At 44.5% G+C, this 19,515-nt stretch overlaps 1 protein-coding gene across 2 annotated transcripts in view; it reads left to right on the top strand.

Annotated features, from left to right (window-relative positions):
• The window catches only part of TANK (TRAF family member associated NFKB activator), a 72,738-nt gene that overhangs the window by 39,612 nt on the left and 13,611 nt on the right, over positions 1-19,515 (top strand). For both annotated transcript variants that reach the window (XM_075609254.1, XM_075609253.1), the window contains exons 4-7: positions 307-418; positions 4,561-4,697; positions 11,202-11,390; positions 14,597-14,670. In XM_075609254.1, the coding sequence (XP_075465369.1) occupies positions 307-418; positions 4,561-4,697; positions 11,202-11,390; positions 14,597-14,670 (512 nt within the window). The remainder of the gene's footprint in view (positions 1-306; positions 419-4,560; positions 4,698-11,201; positions 11,391-14,596; positions 14,671-19,515) is intronic.

The following is a 19,515-nucleotide window of genomic DNA, read 5'->3' as shown; positions in this document are numbered from 1 at the left end:
TGAGCCACCTGTGCTGAAGCAGGGATATCCTTAAAACCTGACCTGTTGGTGGCCCTTGAGGGCTGGAGTCGGCCACCTCTGATATAGTGATTCTGTGCTGGGAGCTCAGAATTGGAATGCTCTCTTTCTGGACACCAATCTGCAAAGGAGCCTTTGCTTTTCTGTGCATGAAGCTTCTTCTCTTTTAGCACTTTCCTTACCCCTTCCAACAGTTGCTTTCTGCCACCCTTTCATTCTGCAGATGTGTGATAAGTCAATCATGCTGTACTTACCATCTTAAAGCAAACGTAATTCTGTATTTGGCAGACGGATATTTATGAACAGCAATTACGTGACCAACAGAAACAGATCATAAGCCTGAAAGGTTGCGTCACACTGCTGACGTCACAGCTATCCTCTTCTGCCGGCTCCAGTAAAGGTGAGATCTCTAAACATGTATATATCTTTAAGCTACTTTAGACTACTATGTAGTGCTATGTTAAATTGGTTAATAAATCTCTGTAACATTCGCTAACTTTAGAACCCTTTTCTAGCTGGGATATTTACTAAGTGCTTTCAGAAATACAGACAAGGCACCTTCTTTCTTTATTCAACAAATACTGTAGCATGGTTGTGTGGTCAGATCTGCTGTAGTCTTGCAAATGCACAGTAATGTTTTAAGGCAAAATTATTTACTTGACTATCATGGTTTTTTTTAATTTTTTTTGCACGGGTACAGAACATCATACAGTTAATTAAATATATTGCATTATATGTTCAGTGTAAACATTGTCAGTGTCATAATCAGTTATGTATTTGAGGGTTTGTCACTTTTTTTTTTTTTTTTACCCACCATAACTTTATTTAAGGTGTGGTTGAAACCTATCCCAGCTTCAAATTGCAAATCCAGTATAACCACACTGATGAGACTCAAAAGCTAGAAACAGCTGTCTGTAAGTAGGTGTGCTGGCTATGCACTTTAACTAGGGTGACCAGATTTTCAAAATAAAAAACCGGGACACTTTAAAACATTATTTATAAAACAATGTAGATCACGTCAGCCCCCCCCCCCCGTTGCCATGACAACAAGACACTAATGTCAGGCGATGACTTGTTGACATGACAATGTGGCATCACGTGATGCCTTGTCACCATAATGCATCCCGTTGTCATACTTGATGCCTCGTGACGTCACGGAGCGGCTCGTTGTTATGGCAATGTGCATTACGTGACGTGACGGAATTTGGAGGGGAGGATACAGCCAAAGGCAAGATAAATAAATATATAATTAAAAGATCTAAAAAATGTTATCTCCGGGTTAGCCTTCAATAGAAGGTTGCAACCCTGGCTGCAGTGTGTGTTTCTGTGTGTGTTTCTGTATACAGAGGTGGGCCCTGAAGTGTGTGTTTCTGTATACAGAGGTAGGCCCTGCAGTGGGTGTTTGTGTGTATAGAGGTGGGGGCTGCAGTGCGTTTGTGTGTATAGAGGTGGGGGCTGCAGTGTGTGTTTGTGTGTATAGAGCAGTGATTCCCAACCTTTTTTGTTTGGAGGAACCCTTTAAGTATTGTATAATTTCGGGGAACCTCATCTGGATGACATGTTCGACAGGGGTAAACCACAAAATAGACATGTAAAGCAGTGGGGGTAATAAATAATAATTAACTCATACTTTTGAATAAACAATGTGTATATATTTTGTAATGAATTGGGTTTAAACATCCCCCCTCCCTACATATCACATCACCACCCCCCCCTGCATCTCACATCACCCCGCTCCCCCCCACAGATCGATCGATCTCTCCCTCCCCCTTCTCTCTTCTCTCCCCCTCCTTTCTCCCTCCTCTCCTCTCTCTCACCCCCCTTCTCTCCTCTCTCTCCTCTCCCTCTCCCTCTCTCTCCTCCTCTCCTCCTCTCCTCTCTCTCCTCCTCTCCTCTCTCTCCTCCTCTCCTCTCCTCTCCCTCTACCCTCTCTCTCTCTTTCTCTCTCCCCTCTCTCTCTCTCTTCCCCCCTCTCTCTCTCTCCCTCTCTCTCTCTCTCTCTCTCTCCCCCTCTCTCTCTCTCTCTCTCTCCCCCCTCTCTCTCTCTCTCTCTCTCCCCCCTCTCTCTCTCTCTCCCCCCTCTCTCTCCCTCTCCCCCCTGCAGCATATCCCTCTCTCCCCCTGCAGCATCTCCCTCTCTCCCCCTGCAGCATCTCCCTCTCTCCCCCTGCAGCATCTCCCTCTCTCCCCCTGCAGCATCTCCCTCTCCCCCTGCAGCATCTCCCTCTCTCCCCCTGCAGCATCTCCCTCTCCCCCCCCCGTAGCATCACCCTCTCTCCCCCCCCGTAGCATCTCCCTCTCTCCCCCCCGCAGCATCTCCTTCTCTCCCCCCCGCAGCATCTCCTTCTCTCCCCCCCCGCAGCATCTCCTTCTCTCCCCCCCGCAGCATCTCCTTCCCCCCCCCCGCAGCATCTCCCTCTCTTCCCCCCCTGCAGCATCTCCTCTCTTCCCCCCCCCCCTCAGCATCTCCCTCTCTTCCCCCGCCCCTGCAGCATCTCCCTCTCTTCCCCCCCCCTGCAGCGTCACCCTCTCCCCCCCCCCTGCATCATCTCCCTCTCCCCTCCCCCCCAAAAACCCCCATATGCCTAACTGCGGCTGCGGGTTCGGCGGAGGCGGCAGGCTGTGATCGGGCTCTGAGGGGGGAGGGAGAGAGTTGTGGTGCCAGGGGAGCGTGGGGGGGAGCCGGGGTGCCGGTGGAGTGGGGGAGAGAGCCGGGGGAGTGAGGGAGAGAGCCGGGTTGCCGGGGGAGTGGGGGGGTTGCCGGGGGATTGAAGAAGAGAGCCGGGGTGCCGAGGGAGGGGTGGTTCCTGTGGAGTGAGGGAGAGAGCCGGGGAGTGAGGGAGAGCCGGGTTGCCGGGGGATTGAGGGAGAAAGCCGGGGGAGTGAGGGAGAGAGCCGGGGGAGTGAGGGAGAGAGCCAGGTTGCCGAGGAGCCAGAGGGAGGGCCAGAGTGCTGGGGGAGGGAAAGCCGGGGAGAGCCAAAACCCCGCCCCCTGGCATACTCCTACCTTGACCAATCACCTGCGACCCGGCATTCTAAAGCCCCGTCCCCCGGCATTCTCCATCAATCCCCTGCGGCCCGGTATGTTTCTGCAGAAGCCCAACCCCTGGCAGTAAGAAAAAATACTTGCCGGGCTGCTGCAACCTCTTCCTCCCCACAGCCGCGCAACCGCCCCACCCCCCCGCAGGCGCACCGCCGGCGACACAAAAAAACGGGACATTCCCAGGACGGTTCGGCAACCGGTACAACACACGAAAAACCGGGACTGTCCGGGAAAACCGGGACGAATGGTCATCCTAACTTTAACCCAGGCTGTGCTGAAAAGCTGTGTAATATAGCAGGCATTAACCATGTAAAAATGGATTTGAAGCAAAAGGTGACGTGTACTCATTTGCATGTCATTTCCCAGAATCCCTTGCTGCAGTGGAAGCATTGTAAACTAAGGCTGCGCTTATAGTGCCGACGTCGCACCAAAACAAATGCATTGAATCTGTAGCATGCGCTTATAGTAGGCGTGATGGTGCGACCTAAATCTCTGTAGTCCGTAGAATTTGATCAGCGATGGTCTCACCATGTGACAGACTATAAACCAATCAGATTGCTTCTGATGCAGGGAGAGGGGGATGTGTGAGTACAGGGAGAGGGGGGGATGTGTGTGTGATGTGCAGGGAGAGGGGGGGTGTGAGTGCAGGGAGAGGGGGTTGTGAGTGCAGGGAGAGTGGGGATGTGTGTGTGAGTGCAGGGAGAGGGGGGGGTGTGAGTGCAGGGAGAGGGGGACGTGTGTGATGTGCAGGGAGAGGGGACGTGTGTGTGAGTGCAGGGAGAGGAGGGGATGTGTGTGTTATGTGCGACGTGGGACAGAGGGGAAGCGCCGTGGCGAGCCCGCACCTGCCAACCCAGCTCCCCCCGTGCCTGCCCATCGCGCCTGCCAGTCTCTCACCCCAGCCCAGTCACTCAACCAGCCACCCACCCAGTCACTCACCCACCCAGTCACTTACCCACCCAGTCACTCAGCCAGCCACCCAGTCACTCAGCCAGCCACCCACCCACCCATTCAGGAGGAGCAGTAGTCCGACAATGGCATTCTTCATTTTCAAGTTTTTATGATGGCATTCTACTAAGACAGGGGTAGCCAACTCCAGTCCTCAAGGGCTACCAACAGCTCATGGTTTCAGGATATCCCTGCTTTAGCCACCTGTGAAGCCACCTGTGCTGGAGCAGGGATATCCTGAAACCCTGACCTGTTGGTAGCCATTGAGGACTGGAGTTGGCTATCCCTTTGTTATGACAATCAACTAAGACTTCACAAAACTCCGAAATAGGATCAAAGGCCCTGTTATATAAACTGAATAATGTTTGACTAAAGCATACACATTACATGTACTCACCACAGATCATTGTTAAGATATTCTGCTTCATTCTGCCATTAGTTCTGTTCCTAAAGTCTGTGGATTACTGTAAAGATTCATTGTACATTATCTCACCATCGTTCATACTTGAAACTGCATTCTGAAGTAAACTCTGTGGTTGTGTGTTCTGCAGGTGTCATTCATGGCCCATCACATCCCCCAAAACTGGAGAATAAGGAGGGTCGGAGAAATGAGACGGCCCCCAATTCATCGTATGAGCAACTCCAAGAATTGCTGAAAGTCAGCATGCAGCGAGAAAAGCACTATAAGGTCCTCATGCAATATCTCATTAGCGCTTGTAAAAAACAGTTTAACCTTTTCACGTACTTATGTTATTAATGTTAATATATATTTTAAAGCCACCCAGTAACAATGTTTCAATCTTCCTAAACGTGTGGTTCTCAGAAACAACTTTGGATGTTGACAAGATATAGACCACAGTCACTGGCACATGCAAGAGACACCACGTTTTAAATTTAATATAACCAGAAACAAAATAAATTGTTGAGAGTAAAAAAGTGACACCCTCCACCATACAGGGTGCAGCAAATAAAAAAGCTGTGTAATACAGTAGGCATACGCATATTAGGGTTTCATGTTAAAATGGACAAGAAGCAAAAAGTGACACACAGTGAAGGCTCATTTGCATGTTATTACCCAGAATCCCTGGTGGCAGTGCAAGCACCGTATGCTAAGAGGTAATAGGGAAAGGCAGGTGTGCAGACACACCGAATAAAAAATTATTTAATTGCATTATCATATGGTGGATTGTATTTTATAATCCCTGCTGTGGTCTCCAGACTGCTAGAGTCAATGGTTTGTTTTAAAAGACACAGAAAAGCCGAGCCAAAATGTACCAAAACAGCAATGTTCAAAATAAAGCTACAAATGCTAAAATAAATAACCGAACCATGAACCAGAAAAAAGCCAACATGTTCCAGATTAATCCACATAGAAATTCACAGCAGCACCAGTACTGTAAGGGTTCTAGTCCAGGCTTTGGCTGGAACCTGCTGTGGACATTTTGATTACTGGCAGCCTGCTATATTGGCTGCACCTGTTCAGGGGCTTAAATAGCAGCCAGTGACTTCCAGCCCCTGCCTGAGCATTGTATATGTTTCCCTGTGTTACTGGCCACCTTGGGTTCTAGTTACTGAGCCTTCCTTGTTGGTGAGTGTAGACGAACGTTCACAGAGGTACACAATTGGAGACTTTATAAAGTGAAATTATAATAGGCTTTATTGTGCCTCTTCCTTTTCATCAGGAAATCATCCAAACACAGGGGGGGGGGGGGGGGACAAAGCTTCTATTCACTTGGGAGTATTTCTAGTGAAATCCTATGCAATTAGTTCACATCTCCATTAGTTAAGCATGTCTCGCAGCCCAAAACATATAGCATGAAAATAAGCAGATATAAGCAGTCTCTTAAGAATAAAAGTCTTATCTGTTTCTTGGAGGGAAAATCTTCTCACTTCCTGGTTTAGCTTCAGGTGTAGTAGTTTTCCCTGTGTCTTGAAATCAGCTCTGCTGTGCAGAGCTCAAGACCGGTCAGCTCCAAAGGTCAGCTCTCAGTCAGAGCTAAGGAGTCACTTCCTGTCTCAAAGGCAGGCTTTTTGTAAACAATCTAATCAGGCAGGTGGTTTTTAGTAATTAACTACCACACTGCTAGATTAAAGGCACATTACTGAACAGGGATAAGTCCCCTGTTACATACCTCCCCTGTTTGTGGGAAGTTCGGGCTTACCACAGTCAAAGCCCATCCTTCCACTCTCATTCTAGATATCTCTGTGACTTGAATGAGAGTGAATGGAGGAAGAGAACCTTCTGTCCCGCTGGGATTGGAGCCCTTTCTCCAGTTTATTTTTGTCTCCTTCCGAAGATGCTTGAGATCAGCACTCCTCAGTCACTCGAGGAGGACTTTTTCCATGTAAAGTCTTTTTATTGCGTGCGCGGTCTTGAGATTTCTGTTGCATCGGGCACTCCTCTTTTTGTAGACAAAGTGTATGGCAACAGTTGAAGAGCAGTTAGGACTAGCCCTTAGAGTTATCTGCTCCTGAAGTGGTCTTTCTGCAGCTTCTCCACACCACGGAGTCGCCAGTTCAGCTTCTTCAGCTAAGGATTCTTCTGGCTTTGATTCTGCACTCCTACCTCTGTTTGTTGCCTGTTGGGCAGCTGTAGGTTTGGCTAGTGCTTTCTTTGGTGGCTCAAACTTCGTAATTTTGTTTTGAAGTTGCGTGGAGTCCCCAACTCTCACTGTACCCTTGTCCTTGCGGGCATTAGTTACTGTGGGATCCTGGTGCTTGGGCAGAGCCAATACCTATTTCCGTATTGGAGGAATCTGTATCAGAGTCTCCTTCATATTCTGGAGCTCTGTCATTTTTGTCGTCAAGGTTGCCGCTGCGTCTGTTTTCTCCTTGGTGTACTGACTCAAGGGAATGGAACAGTCTCTCTGTCTCTCCAGCTCTTGCTCCAGTTTCTGAGCCTTCTCACACTCCCTCTCATACAGAGTCACCTGGTATCAAAGCTCCCCTTCCAACGATGCTCTGAAGACATGCAGCGTGGCCTTTAGCTCCTCATACTGCTCTGTGGGGACGTACTGGGTATTCAGACGTTCCTGCAGCGCTTGTACCTCTTTAGCAGCCTGCAGTTTTTCTTCCTGTAGCGTTTGCTGCTTCTCCTCAGCATACTGGAGGTGTGTATGCAGACCTTGCAGTTGGTTCTGCAGTCGGTGCTCTGCGTCAAACTTTTTCTTGACTTCTTCTGTTAACTGAAAATGTTCTTCTTTCAGTTTTAAGTTTTCTCTTTTTAATCTTGAATTTTCTCCTTTTTCAGTCTCTGTATTCTTCAGGGCCTCTTTGCAGTCCTCCTTCCATTTACGCACATCTGCTTTGAGAATGACAATCTCCTGGCATGAGACTTCCTTCTCTAGGTTGAGGGTCTGAAGCTCCTTCTGAGAGACTTTGAGATCTGTTTCAAGATTACCAATAGTTTCTTTAGCAATGTCCAGCTCCTCAGTGAGACTGTGTAGTTCCTTTCTGGAAACTTCCAGGTCTGTGCGGCAGCTGTTGGTCTCATGATGTGAGGCATCCAATGCTCTGCGGAGTGTCTGAACCTCTTTCTGAGATACGTCCACCTCTATCTGGACACTGTTGACCTCCTCTTGTGAGGCATTCAGCTCTATGCGAAGAGTGTGAACCTCTTGCTGGAAGACTGTCATCTGCTTCAGTGCCTCCTCATACTTCCGCTTTAGCGTAGCCACCATTTTATCAGATTGGCTCTGCTTTTCCTCCATGGCGGAAATAGTAGCCTTTGCAGTATCTAGCTCAGTCTTGAGATCCTCCAATTCGGTCTTGGCCGCAGAGTAAATTGCGAGCACAGTCTTCTGTAGCTCAGCATTATTTTTTCTCTCCCTTTCCAATTCTTCACAGAGTAGATCACAGTCATGCCTGGCAGCTTGCAGTGCATCTTCAGGGCTGGTCAAGGGATTGTCACTCGCTGGCTCCGACTCCACTTCCCTGGGATGGTTGGCCGAGGGTTCCTCACTGTTGGCACCAGACAGACACTTCTTTGGGGTACACGACTTCTGCCTTGGGCCCTCTGGATATTTGGTTACCCGCGGGACGAATTCTCCATTTTCTCTAGGCTGCAGGGCAACTCGGTCCCCCTTTTCCTCCACAGGATCTGCGGACGTGTCTGTTCCTTCCACGGTAAGTGAAGAACTGTTTTTCTTTTTCTTTTTACGCCTTTTTGATTTGGATGACACCGTCCCTTCAGGGATATTGGGGTCTCCATCTTCATTTGAAATTTTAGCAGCTTCATTATATACGCCAGGCTTTTCTTGCAGCTGCTTTAGCTGACAGAAATATTCAGTGATCCACTGCTCCCGCTCTGTCTCCTGCTGATCATATTCGTCATCAAAGGGAGCTGTCTTTTCTGTTCGTGCCGAGTTCAGGCACCCCCACCATTCTTGGGGTGTTTTGTGGGTGTGACTCGGTTTGGGTTCCCCGTAAGAGATGTCTTCCTCTTTATTGGACTGGAAGGGCCACTCTTCCGTGGGGTAGGGTTCATTACAGGAACACTGCATCTTGTCCTCCATTTTTAGGCTATCAGGTGTAATTTTCTTCCTGACCTCAGGAGGCGCTATTGCAGCTGTTGCCACTGTATTTGCTAGAACCCCCAATTGTGGTAGTCCTACAGATGGGCATATTTTACTTGTAGGGGTCGTAGCTCTCACAGGCATCTCTGTAGACTTTTCTTTCTTGGGTAATTTTTTTTTTTTTTTTTTTTTTTTTTTCAATATCAGCAGTACTGTGCATGCATTTTCTTTTATCAGGTATACAAGATGTGCAGTTTCTAGGTAAAAAAAAGTCTATTTGCTATACACCATTTACATTTTCCTGAGGCTATCTGGTTGCTGTGCCTAGCCTGTTGCTGAGCCTTCCTTGTTCGTGAGCCATCCCTGTGGCTTCCCTTTTCTGGAGGCTAGCCTGTTCATTTGCAATCCCTGTTGCTGACCCTGGACAGTGACCCCGACCTCGCTGCCTGCAATCTGCCCTGACCTGTTGCCTGGACTTTGCACCACTGCCACCAGCCCTGACCTCCTGCCTGCTTACCGACTATGTATACTCTTACAGGACTCTCTCCCTGGGCTCTGGTCGGTTAATTTGATCCCTGTGGATCCGCTTCCTTATCGGAGACGAGCACAGTCACAGTACTGTTGATACAATGACAGCAAACACCTGTCGGAGACAGAAAACTCAACACAATCAAAATTACTCGCGCCAATAAAATTACAAATAGTTTTCCCAAGCAACTTCAGTCAGTCAAAATGAGAACGCCACTACACATACCCTGCAATGCAAAAGCAGCACAGAAAAGTTACAGTAGAACATGCTTCGATCCCGGAGTCATATATAAACATTATATGCACACTAATTGCATTCTTTTGTAAGCCTATTTTGCCATGAAAGCAGACGTCTCATACAGTGATCAGCAGATTATAGCGTTGAGGGTATAAAGTGGGTATCTTGACCATCTTTCAGCTGATGGTTCGGTCATGTAGGATGGAGTCAGTTTAAAGTCCCATTGGTGAAGATTTTGGGGATGCTTAACGATTGTTCTTAAGATCTGGAGGGCAAGTTGCCATGAGTTCAGTATACTTGTATTACACCTCGTACTGATCCAGTTTACTAAAAAAGGGTCTACACCCACCCACTTTAGGCTGTAAACTATGCCTTACATGTCAAAAGGTCATTTTTAGGCTTTGAGACTGCATTATATCGTGGTTCAATCATTTCCCCGAAGTTTAGGATTGATCTGCTTTTTTTTTAGTGCCACATCAGAGAAATTAAAAAAGTAATCCCGCACTTCTGTGAAAGAAGCAACATACTCTTTGGAAGTGTTAATTTAAAAAAGGTCTGATCAGGATGCAGAAAGATGATAATTACACAGACACCATCTAATTTGAGTCTTTAAATAACTGGCTGGCATATTTAATATGTATTCTAATTATTACTGGAGATGACTATATAACTTTTTGTGACTTTCATTAACCTTCAGTATTCCAAACTGAAATACATGTAATTTGATGTGCAGTACATTCATGCAATATTGTAAATGTTAGAGATGTAGCAGAAGTTTTGATCCAGTACCAAAATGTTCCCATTGAAACATGCTTATTGATGAAGTTATCCATCAGTTAGACCCCCTGTAAAACTGGATTTGGCCAACCCCAATTAGTGGACCCTTACTGAATAGGTTGTGAAGCTTCTTCCCTGTACTGGAATTACACTATTTCATGGATCAGAGAAACAAGACAAGGAGCGGCTCAGTAAGTAAAGTCACTGATGCTTTAAACAATGACACTGAATTTTATTCGGCTGAACTTGGTTCAATTCCCAGTGTCATCTCCTTGTGACTTGGGCAAGTCACTTTATCTCCGTGTCTCAGGCACCAGAAACATAGATTGTAAGCTCATCTGGGCAGGGACTGTGTCTGCAAAAATTCCTATGTGCTGTAATTGTGAAGCGCTTTGTGTCCCATATGAAAATAACATTATAATTGTTTATACTAATGACGTCAATGGGTCTTTCTGTGCGATGGCATCAGACTTTCACACCGTGGTGGCACTGGCAAGAGTATGCAAGTGCGGTTTAGATTAAATATATATCTTTGTGTAACAAGCTGTGGTGTTGCAGGCAGTGTCCAGTGATTCTCCGTATTTGTATACACTACAGCAAGTTTATTTACAGGCGAAAAAGAAAAATTCCTCTGCAAATATGAACCGCTTTAAAGGGGCATTGCTTTTTGCCCGTTTAAAAATAAACAAATGCAGCGGTTCCTTACATTTACGTCAATGCAATTATCTAATCTGCCGATCGATCAGTTCGATCGGCGAAGATCCTGCTTCTCAGGACACCCAATATGGCCGCCAATTTCAAAAGAGGAAGTAGTGTAGCTTCCTAAATGGTTGACATAGCAACTCTAAGAAGCTTACTATATTAAAATAAATTAAAAGGAAATAAAGAATGAGAAAATGGGGGAAAATGTAGTAAGTATTATCTAATACTACACAACTGTGTTTTTCTTTATTTTTTTAACCACAGGATTTTGAAAAAAATGCTTTTAATTCATTTTAAATATAAATATAATAATCTGCAAAAAAAATACCCAGAATTAAATCTATGCTGTAATAGTTAGAGGATTTAGCGAGGTGGGTCACATTTCCACGTTGAGGGTTTTCTACAAATATTTACAAGGTGTCTACTATTTTAGGAGTCACAGGAAAAGGAGAGTTTCAAATTAAAGAAAATGGAGGAAGAAAACGATCAGAAAGAGAAGAAGTTTGAGTCCACCCTCATTAGTAAGAATGATGAAATCCGGTTACTGAAAAATCTGTTAAAAGAAGCAAACGAGAGGAGAGAAAAGCAGGATTACAGATGGGGACCTGCACATGAGATGGAGGTAGGAAGCTCATATGGAGAATCCAGTCTTATTATTACTGTTATTGTGCACATTTGGGGGCTTACGTATGATCTCCCAGTGGCAAAACAGGCATAGTTAAAAAAGTTAGATTTATCTGTAGCGCACTTTCCCCCACCCCCTTGGAGGATGTGTGGCTACGATGTGTGTGGTGCAATACCTGTGGCTCACAGTAAGTCTGAGCCTCCGCTGCAGGGAGCCTGGGGTGTAACTGGTACGGCGTTCTTCAGCGCCTCCACCTGTAACGGATTCTATTGTGTGAAATTACCCGTTACAGAATATATATATATATATATATATATATATATATATATATATATATATATATATATATATATATATATATTTGTACAGTAAAGAACAATAGGCAATCCGTCTGGGAAATCAATAGGGTGGGTGCAAATCCTGTATGGAACAAATAGGCAATACGATACCGTATGATGACGAATATCAGAGGCAGCACTTCAAATGGTTGTCAAAAGAATATATTGTATTAACATGACATCATTCCAACGTTTCGGTCCGCGTGCGGGACCTTTATCACACCACCGAAACGTTGAAATTATGTCTTGTTAATACAATATATTCTTTTGACAACCATTTGGAGTGCTGCCTCTGATATTCGTCATCATACGGTATCGTATTGCCTATATATATATATATATATATATATATATATATATATATATAATATATATAATATATACTTATACAATAACCACAACAATGGATAAAACATAAAATAACTTTACTAAAGAACAATAATATGGCTACATGTTACAGCCTACCCACCAGGCCTTGCATGGCCGTAACCACCTGCCCAGTGTCCCACACACTTGTTCACAGTCCCCTTAGTACCTGACGGGGCCCTCGGGCACCCAACCACTCTAGTGTCCACAAGGATATAACCCCTCACCCTTATATGTGGTCAGCACTGCCACTATAGTGTATAATGGTGCACTTGTGCGTGGGGTACCTGCCGGGTGCATCCGGACCCAGGCGCGCTGCGTCCTGCGATGGGGTACACAGACCCAACGATGATCCGCGTGGGATGTCCACCTCAAGGACAGTCTCTTCCGTGGGGGTGAAACAAGAGAAAAGTGATGCGTCCAAATTGGTCAAAGTTCCTCAATAATATATGTAAATAATACTGGATAACAATGGACAGTCCATGAATGATATGGCAATTATCAGGTACGGGCTAGGAGTCTAGTGGGGTCCACGTGACCACCACAGTTGAAACACCATAACAGCCCCCCCCTAGTAACCAATATAAAATGAACAGAGGCACTGGTAAACATATGCATATATGTAGGGGCGCTCTGGCCCTGTTACCTTAGTGCTTGCAGGACTTCCAGATATCCAGGGCGTGCAGTTCATCCAGATAGATAGCCAGCAGGAAGATAGGTGAACATGCGTTGCACTGCCTCAATTTCCAACTCCCAATGACCGGAAAAAATACAAAGTGAGCACTCAGCTGAATAACAGGTCAGGTTTATTGCAGGGTGGTGCAGCAGGGGAACAGCAAAGCCACACGAACGCACCTACGCGTTTCGTGCACGAGGCACTTTATCAAACCTGACCTGTTATTCAGCTGAGTGCTCACTTTGTATTTCTTCCGTGGGGGTGGTCTGGTCCCAGACCACCAAGAGCCAGGATGCCGCTGTGTCCTGTCTGTGTCCCTCACTACAAGCTACAGGGGCAGTTTCCCTATCTATGGCCTGTCCCTGTAGCAGCCACAAACTGAGGGGAGTTGGGCCTACCTGTGGCCTATCAGGGGTTTCTGGCCTATTGTAGATGCCACAGGCACCTACACACTCACACCCTACCCCTTCAGTATCCAGCTTCCAACTAACAGTCCCCTTAACTGTCAGAATCCCAACTGTCAAAATTCTAACTGCCCTATTGGTTGCCTGGCAACGCGCCCTGCAGCCCCTGAGGCTGCTGAAACTTGTAGTTCCCCTGCTGTGCTATACTCCTATGGAAAGGTAAAGGGACAAACAGGGCACCAGGGGGACCCAGGCTATACTTCAAAGAAAAAAAACATTTATTGAAATAATCTGATTCATTGTAAGCTGTCCAGGGATTCCCTTTCCTATTGTCTGATCTTGTCTGTTTCACATATTGTATTATAATTCCCTGCACTGTATTGCCTCTCTTTCAAAGCCCAGAGTACAGCTGTGGACGCGCAATAAATAAAGCTATACACGCATCACCAGATCTGATACATTCTGCCTTTCTCCCGTGTTAAATGTATCAAAACATTTTTTTGCAGTATAATATATTTCAATGTGATAAATATATTCATGCTATGATATAGTATTATGTCTACATCTACACTGTATTTTTTAGTTACTCTGGTAGCCATTCAAGTCCAGAAAGTAGAGTACATTTGGTGGCCTTGTTTATTATGGCCTTTCACATTCGTGGGCATAGTGTTAGGATACAGGCCACGACACCTCCCCTGTATCAATACTACAGCAATAGGCTACATTCCTCATGACAAACATGTGTCACAGATGTAGCCAGGCTTGGCTTCCCCAGTCGCGGGAGTTCCATTCTCCTCTATTGGACCCCTTGCAGCATTAATCCCTGCAGTTACGTTCCCACAGCTTTCCCTGACAGCGGGGAAAATAAGTCTGACTACATCTCTACATGTAGTTGTTCATTTGTCTGTTTCTGGTATATCCTTGTTGCCCACAAGGAGGTGATATAACACTGTGTAGATCTTTTCCAGTGCATATTTCCTCATTCACATTTTACTTTGTTTCTTAGACATATATTATTTGATTTGTTTCTGTTTTAAATAAGTCATTATCCTTCATTGCAATGATTCTGTGTCATAGATGCATTAAAGACTAGGATCCTTATTTTATTAAGTGCGACAGCACCAATTCGGACCTCTCATTGAAGTCAATGGATCTTTCACTGCAGTAGCTCCTGGGAATTTCAATCAAATACTGCTTGAGGAAGTGCTAATGGCAGAATAAATATTTTAAGGTTGATAGAGCAATTTTCCTTGTTCTCATGAATGCTCTCGGACAACAAGATCCAACACCAGAGACTGCATGAATACATCATTTAAATCTGTGAAGTGGATGACTCATCTATTGTCTCACACTTCCTGAATTTCATGAATCGCTGTAAAGTTTGCTCTTTTCAAAAGCGTGTGTGTTTTCTTCTTCGAGGTGAGAAGTAAAAGAATGATGCAAGATTCGTCTCCAGGGGTATCGGCTATTTCTTCGCTTGATGATAACACAAGGTAGATAATCCACTTGCTATCTTTATTCCTTTTCAGAGTTGTAAGTTTTGTAGTGTTGGCCGTGCACTACAAAACAGCACAGAAGCTGTGCACCTCCAACCTAAATTCTGATAAGGGGCGGAAGGAAAATGATGTTCGTCTTGTAATGGGGTTTCAGGCCAGTTACTAAAAAAAAATTACCTTCCTTAAAAATTACTTATCCACCCCCCTCCCCCCCCCCCCCCCCCCCGCTCAAGGGTTTAATTTAGCGATTTTCTTTGTGTTTTAGAATATGGGCAGACAATGCACATATCACAGAATAAATATATACAATCCATTATGACAATTTCCATTTAAGGCGATAATGCTGGTGGGAGAATACTATTACGTACATAGAATATGTACTTGCTGTACACACTATGTTACAGATGTGGTGATGAGATATTGCTGTTGGGGCATATTATTCAGTCGAGCTCACTTTTAAAGTTCACCAGTGATGTTTTAGGCTGGTATTAAATTCCTTTTTATCCCGTCGGTCTTGGAAAGCTTACAACCAAAACAAAGGTGTGGTGAGCCACAGATGTTTCAATATGTTGCACACCATGTCTCTGTTAGCAATAGCGCAGGTAATGGTTACAAGCTTTCCTCTGTTGTAAATGTTGTTACCAAGTTGTAATTTTGGATGTGAAGCTTGCAAATGTCTCAGTGGGTCCTTTATACCACACGGAGCTAACTATACTAGGAGTAGTATCCGCAGGACTTTTGTTGATCAAATTTTAGGTAGCTGCTGAGCATAAAAAAATACAGTCAACCGAGACGATCGGTACATGGCACACTGATTACACCTCTTAGTTTTTATGAAGCAGCAGTTTTGCCAGATATCAGATGTAGGGATAATTGATAACTGGGAGTGCAAGGGCAACTCCCTAGTAGAGTTGGTGCTCAATAGAAAACATATGAGGTAAACTTTGTTGCTGGAGTATACATTGCTTAATGAATAACGACACAATGAAGTGCTACTGCTTTTACCTCTCCCCTTGAATATGTTGGTGATGACAAAACGTGTGCTGTTCATATTGACATTGTTGAGTCAGGTCAGAGCACCAACTGAGGGGAGAAGGTAAATGAACGCTGAGCCAGCTCCGTAGCGTCAGTCTGCATCGAGAGCCATGGGAGGGAGACCTGTAGAGCCAAAATCCTCCTCTGGGATCCTCCTGGTGGTCTATCTGCTCCGTCTGCGTCCGCCGTCTCGCGTCGTCGTGATGACTGGAGCCCCGGATGAAGCAGCTGTGCATGCGTCGCCTTGCTCGTACGTCACCTCCTTACTCTCTAGGCATCAGGCAGAGATAGGGAATGAATAAAAGTGATCGTGCGACCTCCAGCTCCGTGTACATCCAGGCATAGGCACATCAAGTAGAAAAAAATGGAGCGTAAACCGGAGCACAACTTCACAAAGAATCAGGTAGAACCAAGAACCACTATAAAAGTTTTATTAATTAAAAAAGTTTTGTCTATATGTTTTTAATTAATAATTTTATAGTGGTTCTTGTTTCTTCCTGATTCTTTGTGAAGTTGTCCTCCGGCTTACTCTCCAAGTTATCAGATGTAAGGGGTGGTTAAACCTGCAGGTCCCATCACTTCATGGTATGGTATTCAACTGGTTCACTTGCAGTGACCTGTTCTGGTAATGACTAGTGATGACGATGCTATCCTCAATGTATATTTTATTGTTTCTGGATGTTAGGAGTGGGAAAGAGATTATCTGCCAATAGCACATAGCCAACGAGGGTATTGAAAATGTGTTTATGTTCATATACAATGGGTATAGTTAAGTTTCGTCCACTTATGGTATAGACAGCTTAAGACTTGGTTAGCATTCTGTAGTACAGGGGAGTGCAAACTGGGGGGCGCAAGATTTTCTGGGGGGGGGCGGCGGTTACAGAGGCCCCGCGCTCTTCCCTGAAGCATTTAAATTAAATGCTGGGGGAGGCGCGAGGCCTCTAAGTCTCTCTTACCTGGTCTCAGCCACCTCTTCGGCAATGCGGCATCAAATGGCAGCGCGACGTTGTGACGTCATATGACGCCGCCGTGCCACAGAGCCGGTAAGAAAAGGGGGCGCGAGCAGACAGGGACGCAAGGAAAAAAGTTTGTGCACCCCTGCTGTAGTACATAAGAGCATTTTCCAGCCTTTACTACTATTTACTAAGTAATTGGCATCAAACAAATATCACTGGCATTTATTAATGCAATCTAGCATCAATAAACATTGTCATTTGTGTTTTTTTCAATTTGTAATATCATCAGTCATTACCCCTTAGTACTAATAAATACATCTGGCACTGATCTGAATTAGTATTCATAAATACTAGTACTAGTGTTTGTAAAAATCAAGGTTTAGTGTTAAATATGTGTATATATATATATATATATATATATATATATATTTATCTAACATTAGCATTAATTTTATTGCCATTTACTGGCCATCTAGGGCCCATATTTTCTATGTCATCAGACACCTTATGACCCAGAGAGCCCCTTGTTCCAGAGATGCTGCCGATAGAATTCCCTCCAGGGGAACCGAAATGCCATTTAAATCTCCTGCGTTGCACAGGCCAATAGGAAGCTATGACATTACCTGTCCCGGTTTCCTATTGGCCTGCGTGATGTGGAGATTTAAATACCAGGAAGTAACCGGTGGCACTTTTTTTTCCGGTATGTATCTCGGGGACTAGAGGGTCCCAAGGTTAAATAAACAGAGTTCAGATCTGGGGACCCACCTGCTTCCCACCAAACGTAAAGAAATAAAGGGAACCAAGTGAGGAATGCTCCTTTAAAATTAATGGACAGTAAAATGGATTACGGCTTAATACTAAAGTACTTGGGAAATAAGTATTAAAAAAATCAGTATTGTTTGTCAGTAGTATTTGCTTACATATCATCTCATATTACTATCATTCCTCATTGATTTAGTATTTGATAGCATTCATTAGAATTTCAGATCTCTTATTTTGCATAGTATCTTTTTGCAATTATGACCGAACATTAGCATTTATGATCTTGGGTATAGAGGAGTATTATGCATCACTAGCAATCATCAGTGTTCATCACAGTTAACATTCATTAACTTTTTGCTTTTGTCAACATTTGTTAAGATACTGTACATCTGATATAATGAATGTACAATTACTGGCATTTCTACAACCTAAATGCATTAACTATTTGTGATCAATTTTGTGTTTAGGCTTTCATTGGCTACCAGTAAGTAAATAGCATACTAAAGCGTTCTCTAGAATTTGTTTGGCTATGCTACAATGTGTCTCAAGCATCCATCATTGAATATCATATTCAAATCACATTCCTGATCTTTATTAGCATATTATCAGTCTCTTATTATATATTCATTCATTACCATTAGCTCTAATTGGTAAGGATGTTGGTTTGGGAGTTGTGGAATCTAACCCTCCCCGCTCCAAATTGAATTGGGGGTGCTAGATTGCTTGAATTCAAAAGTTTGGGGCTTCATCTGGCTGGATTAATCCAGACTGTGGCGTGCATATAGGGTCCCAAATCCATTGCAGAAATGATCCTGGTTTCTACCTCCAATTCGGTTTAGGTCCCCTACCCAATCACTGACCATCCAATTCCATCCCGGTGGCATGGACGGGGTATTGTAGTTCAGTGGTCTGCGAGGAACCAACCTGTTCAAAAAAGGGCCCGCTAAAAATCCTGATGTGGTTCCAACCTCCGGTGTAGCTGCATGGGTTAACTGCAAATCAGGATGACTTCCTGCGGCCTTCTCTGATAAGGAGGCGGGGCTAGCAGGGGACAGGAAGCATCTCTGATCTGTTAATGTCTTTATACCCTATAGTTGCACCAGAGGAGGTATTAACTCTCTCACTCCTGTCACCCACACCCCCCATGTTGCCTACTCAACCTTTCCCATTTCACCTTCTTATACATATATATATATACACACACACACACACACAAACACACACGAATGAGAAGTGCTTGCTCCATAGTGTAAAATAGTAAAAACTATTTTAATAAAGTGCCAAAGGTGCAAGAAATACACTCACAATGATAGAGCCGATATGACCGATGGAATCCAGACCGGAGTGGAGAGCTGTTGATGGTGTAAAATGTTCTGTCATTTGTATGATAGAAACATTCTAGGAGAGTTAGAGTTGGAGTTGTGGTATGTCCTCAGTGTCTCAAGGAACAATCAAAACGCCAAGTGCCAGCCTCATACACCTCAAGGGAAGTTTCTGATGAAGTCGCTATCCAGTGGCAAAATGCATTGGGCACGTTTATACGTCATCATGTCGACGGAGAGGAACACTAACGGAGGTGTATGAGATATTAAGGACATACCACAACTTTGAATATCTCCATGAGAATGTTCCTATCATAGAAATTACACCATCAACAGCTGTCCACTCCGGTCTGGCTTCCGTTGGTCATATTGACTGGTGATTATTGGATTTTATCTCAACGCCTATTATCACTCTGTCCTGGTGAGCTTATTTCTTTCACCTTTGGCAACTGATTAAAATGGTTTTTACTATTTTACACAATGGAGCATGCATGTCTCATTCTTGCATTTTAGATTCCGTTTGGATGTGTTTCATCCTGCAAGAAGCTGCCTAAGTCTCGGTTTCACTTGGAAACTCTTCAAATCGTGTTTTTTCCACAAGAACACTGTTCACATTTTTATTGAAGTTTTTTGATTGTTCATCTAATATTCGGTATATCCGATATATTGGTTTTGAGTTTTCACAGAAATATATCAAACATTAGTACATACAGTACATACAAAATAGATACAGCACACTTGGATTTTTTCAATTAGTGGAATGCATT

The sequence above is a fragment of the Ascaphus truei genome, chromosome 7 (assembly GCF_040206685.1).
Source record: "Ascaphus truei isolate aAscTru1 chromosome 7, aAscTru1.hap1, whole genome shotgun sequence".
Taxonomy (NCBI): Eukaryota; Metazoa; Chordata; class Amphibia; order Anura; family Ascaphidae; genus Ascaphus; species Ascaphus truei.
The sequence above is the reverse complement of the archived record's forward strand: the minus strand, read 5'-3'. Positions and strand labels throughout refer to the sequence as shown.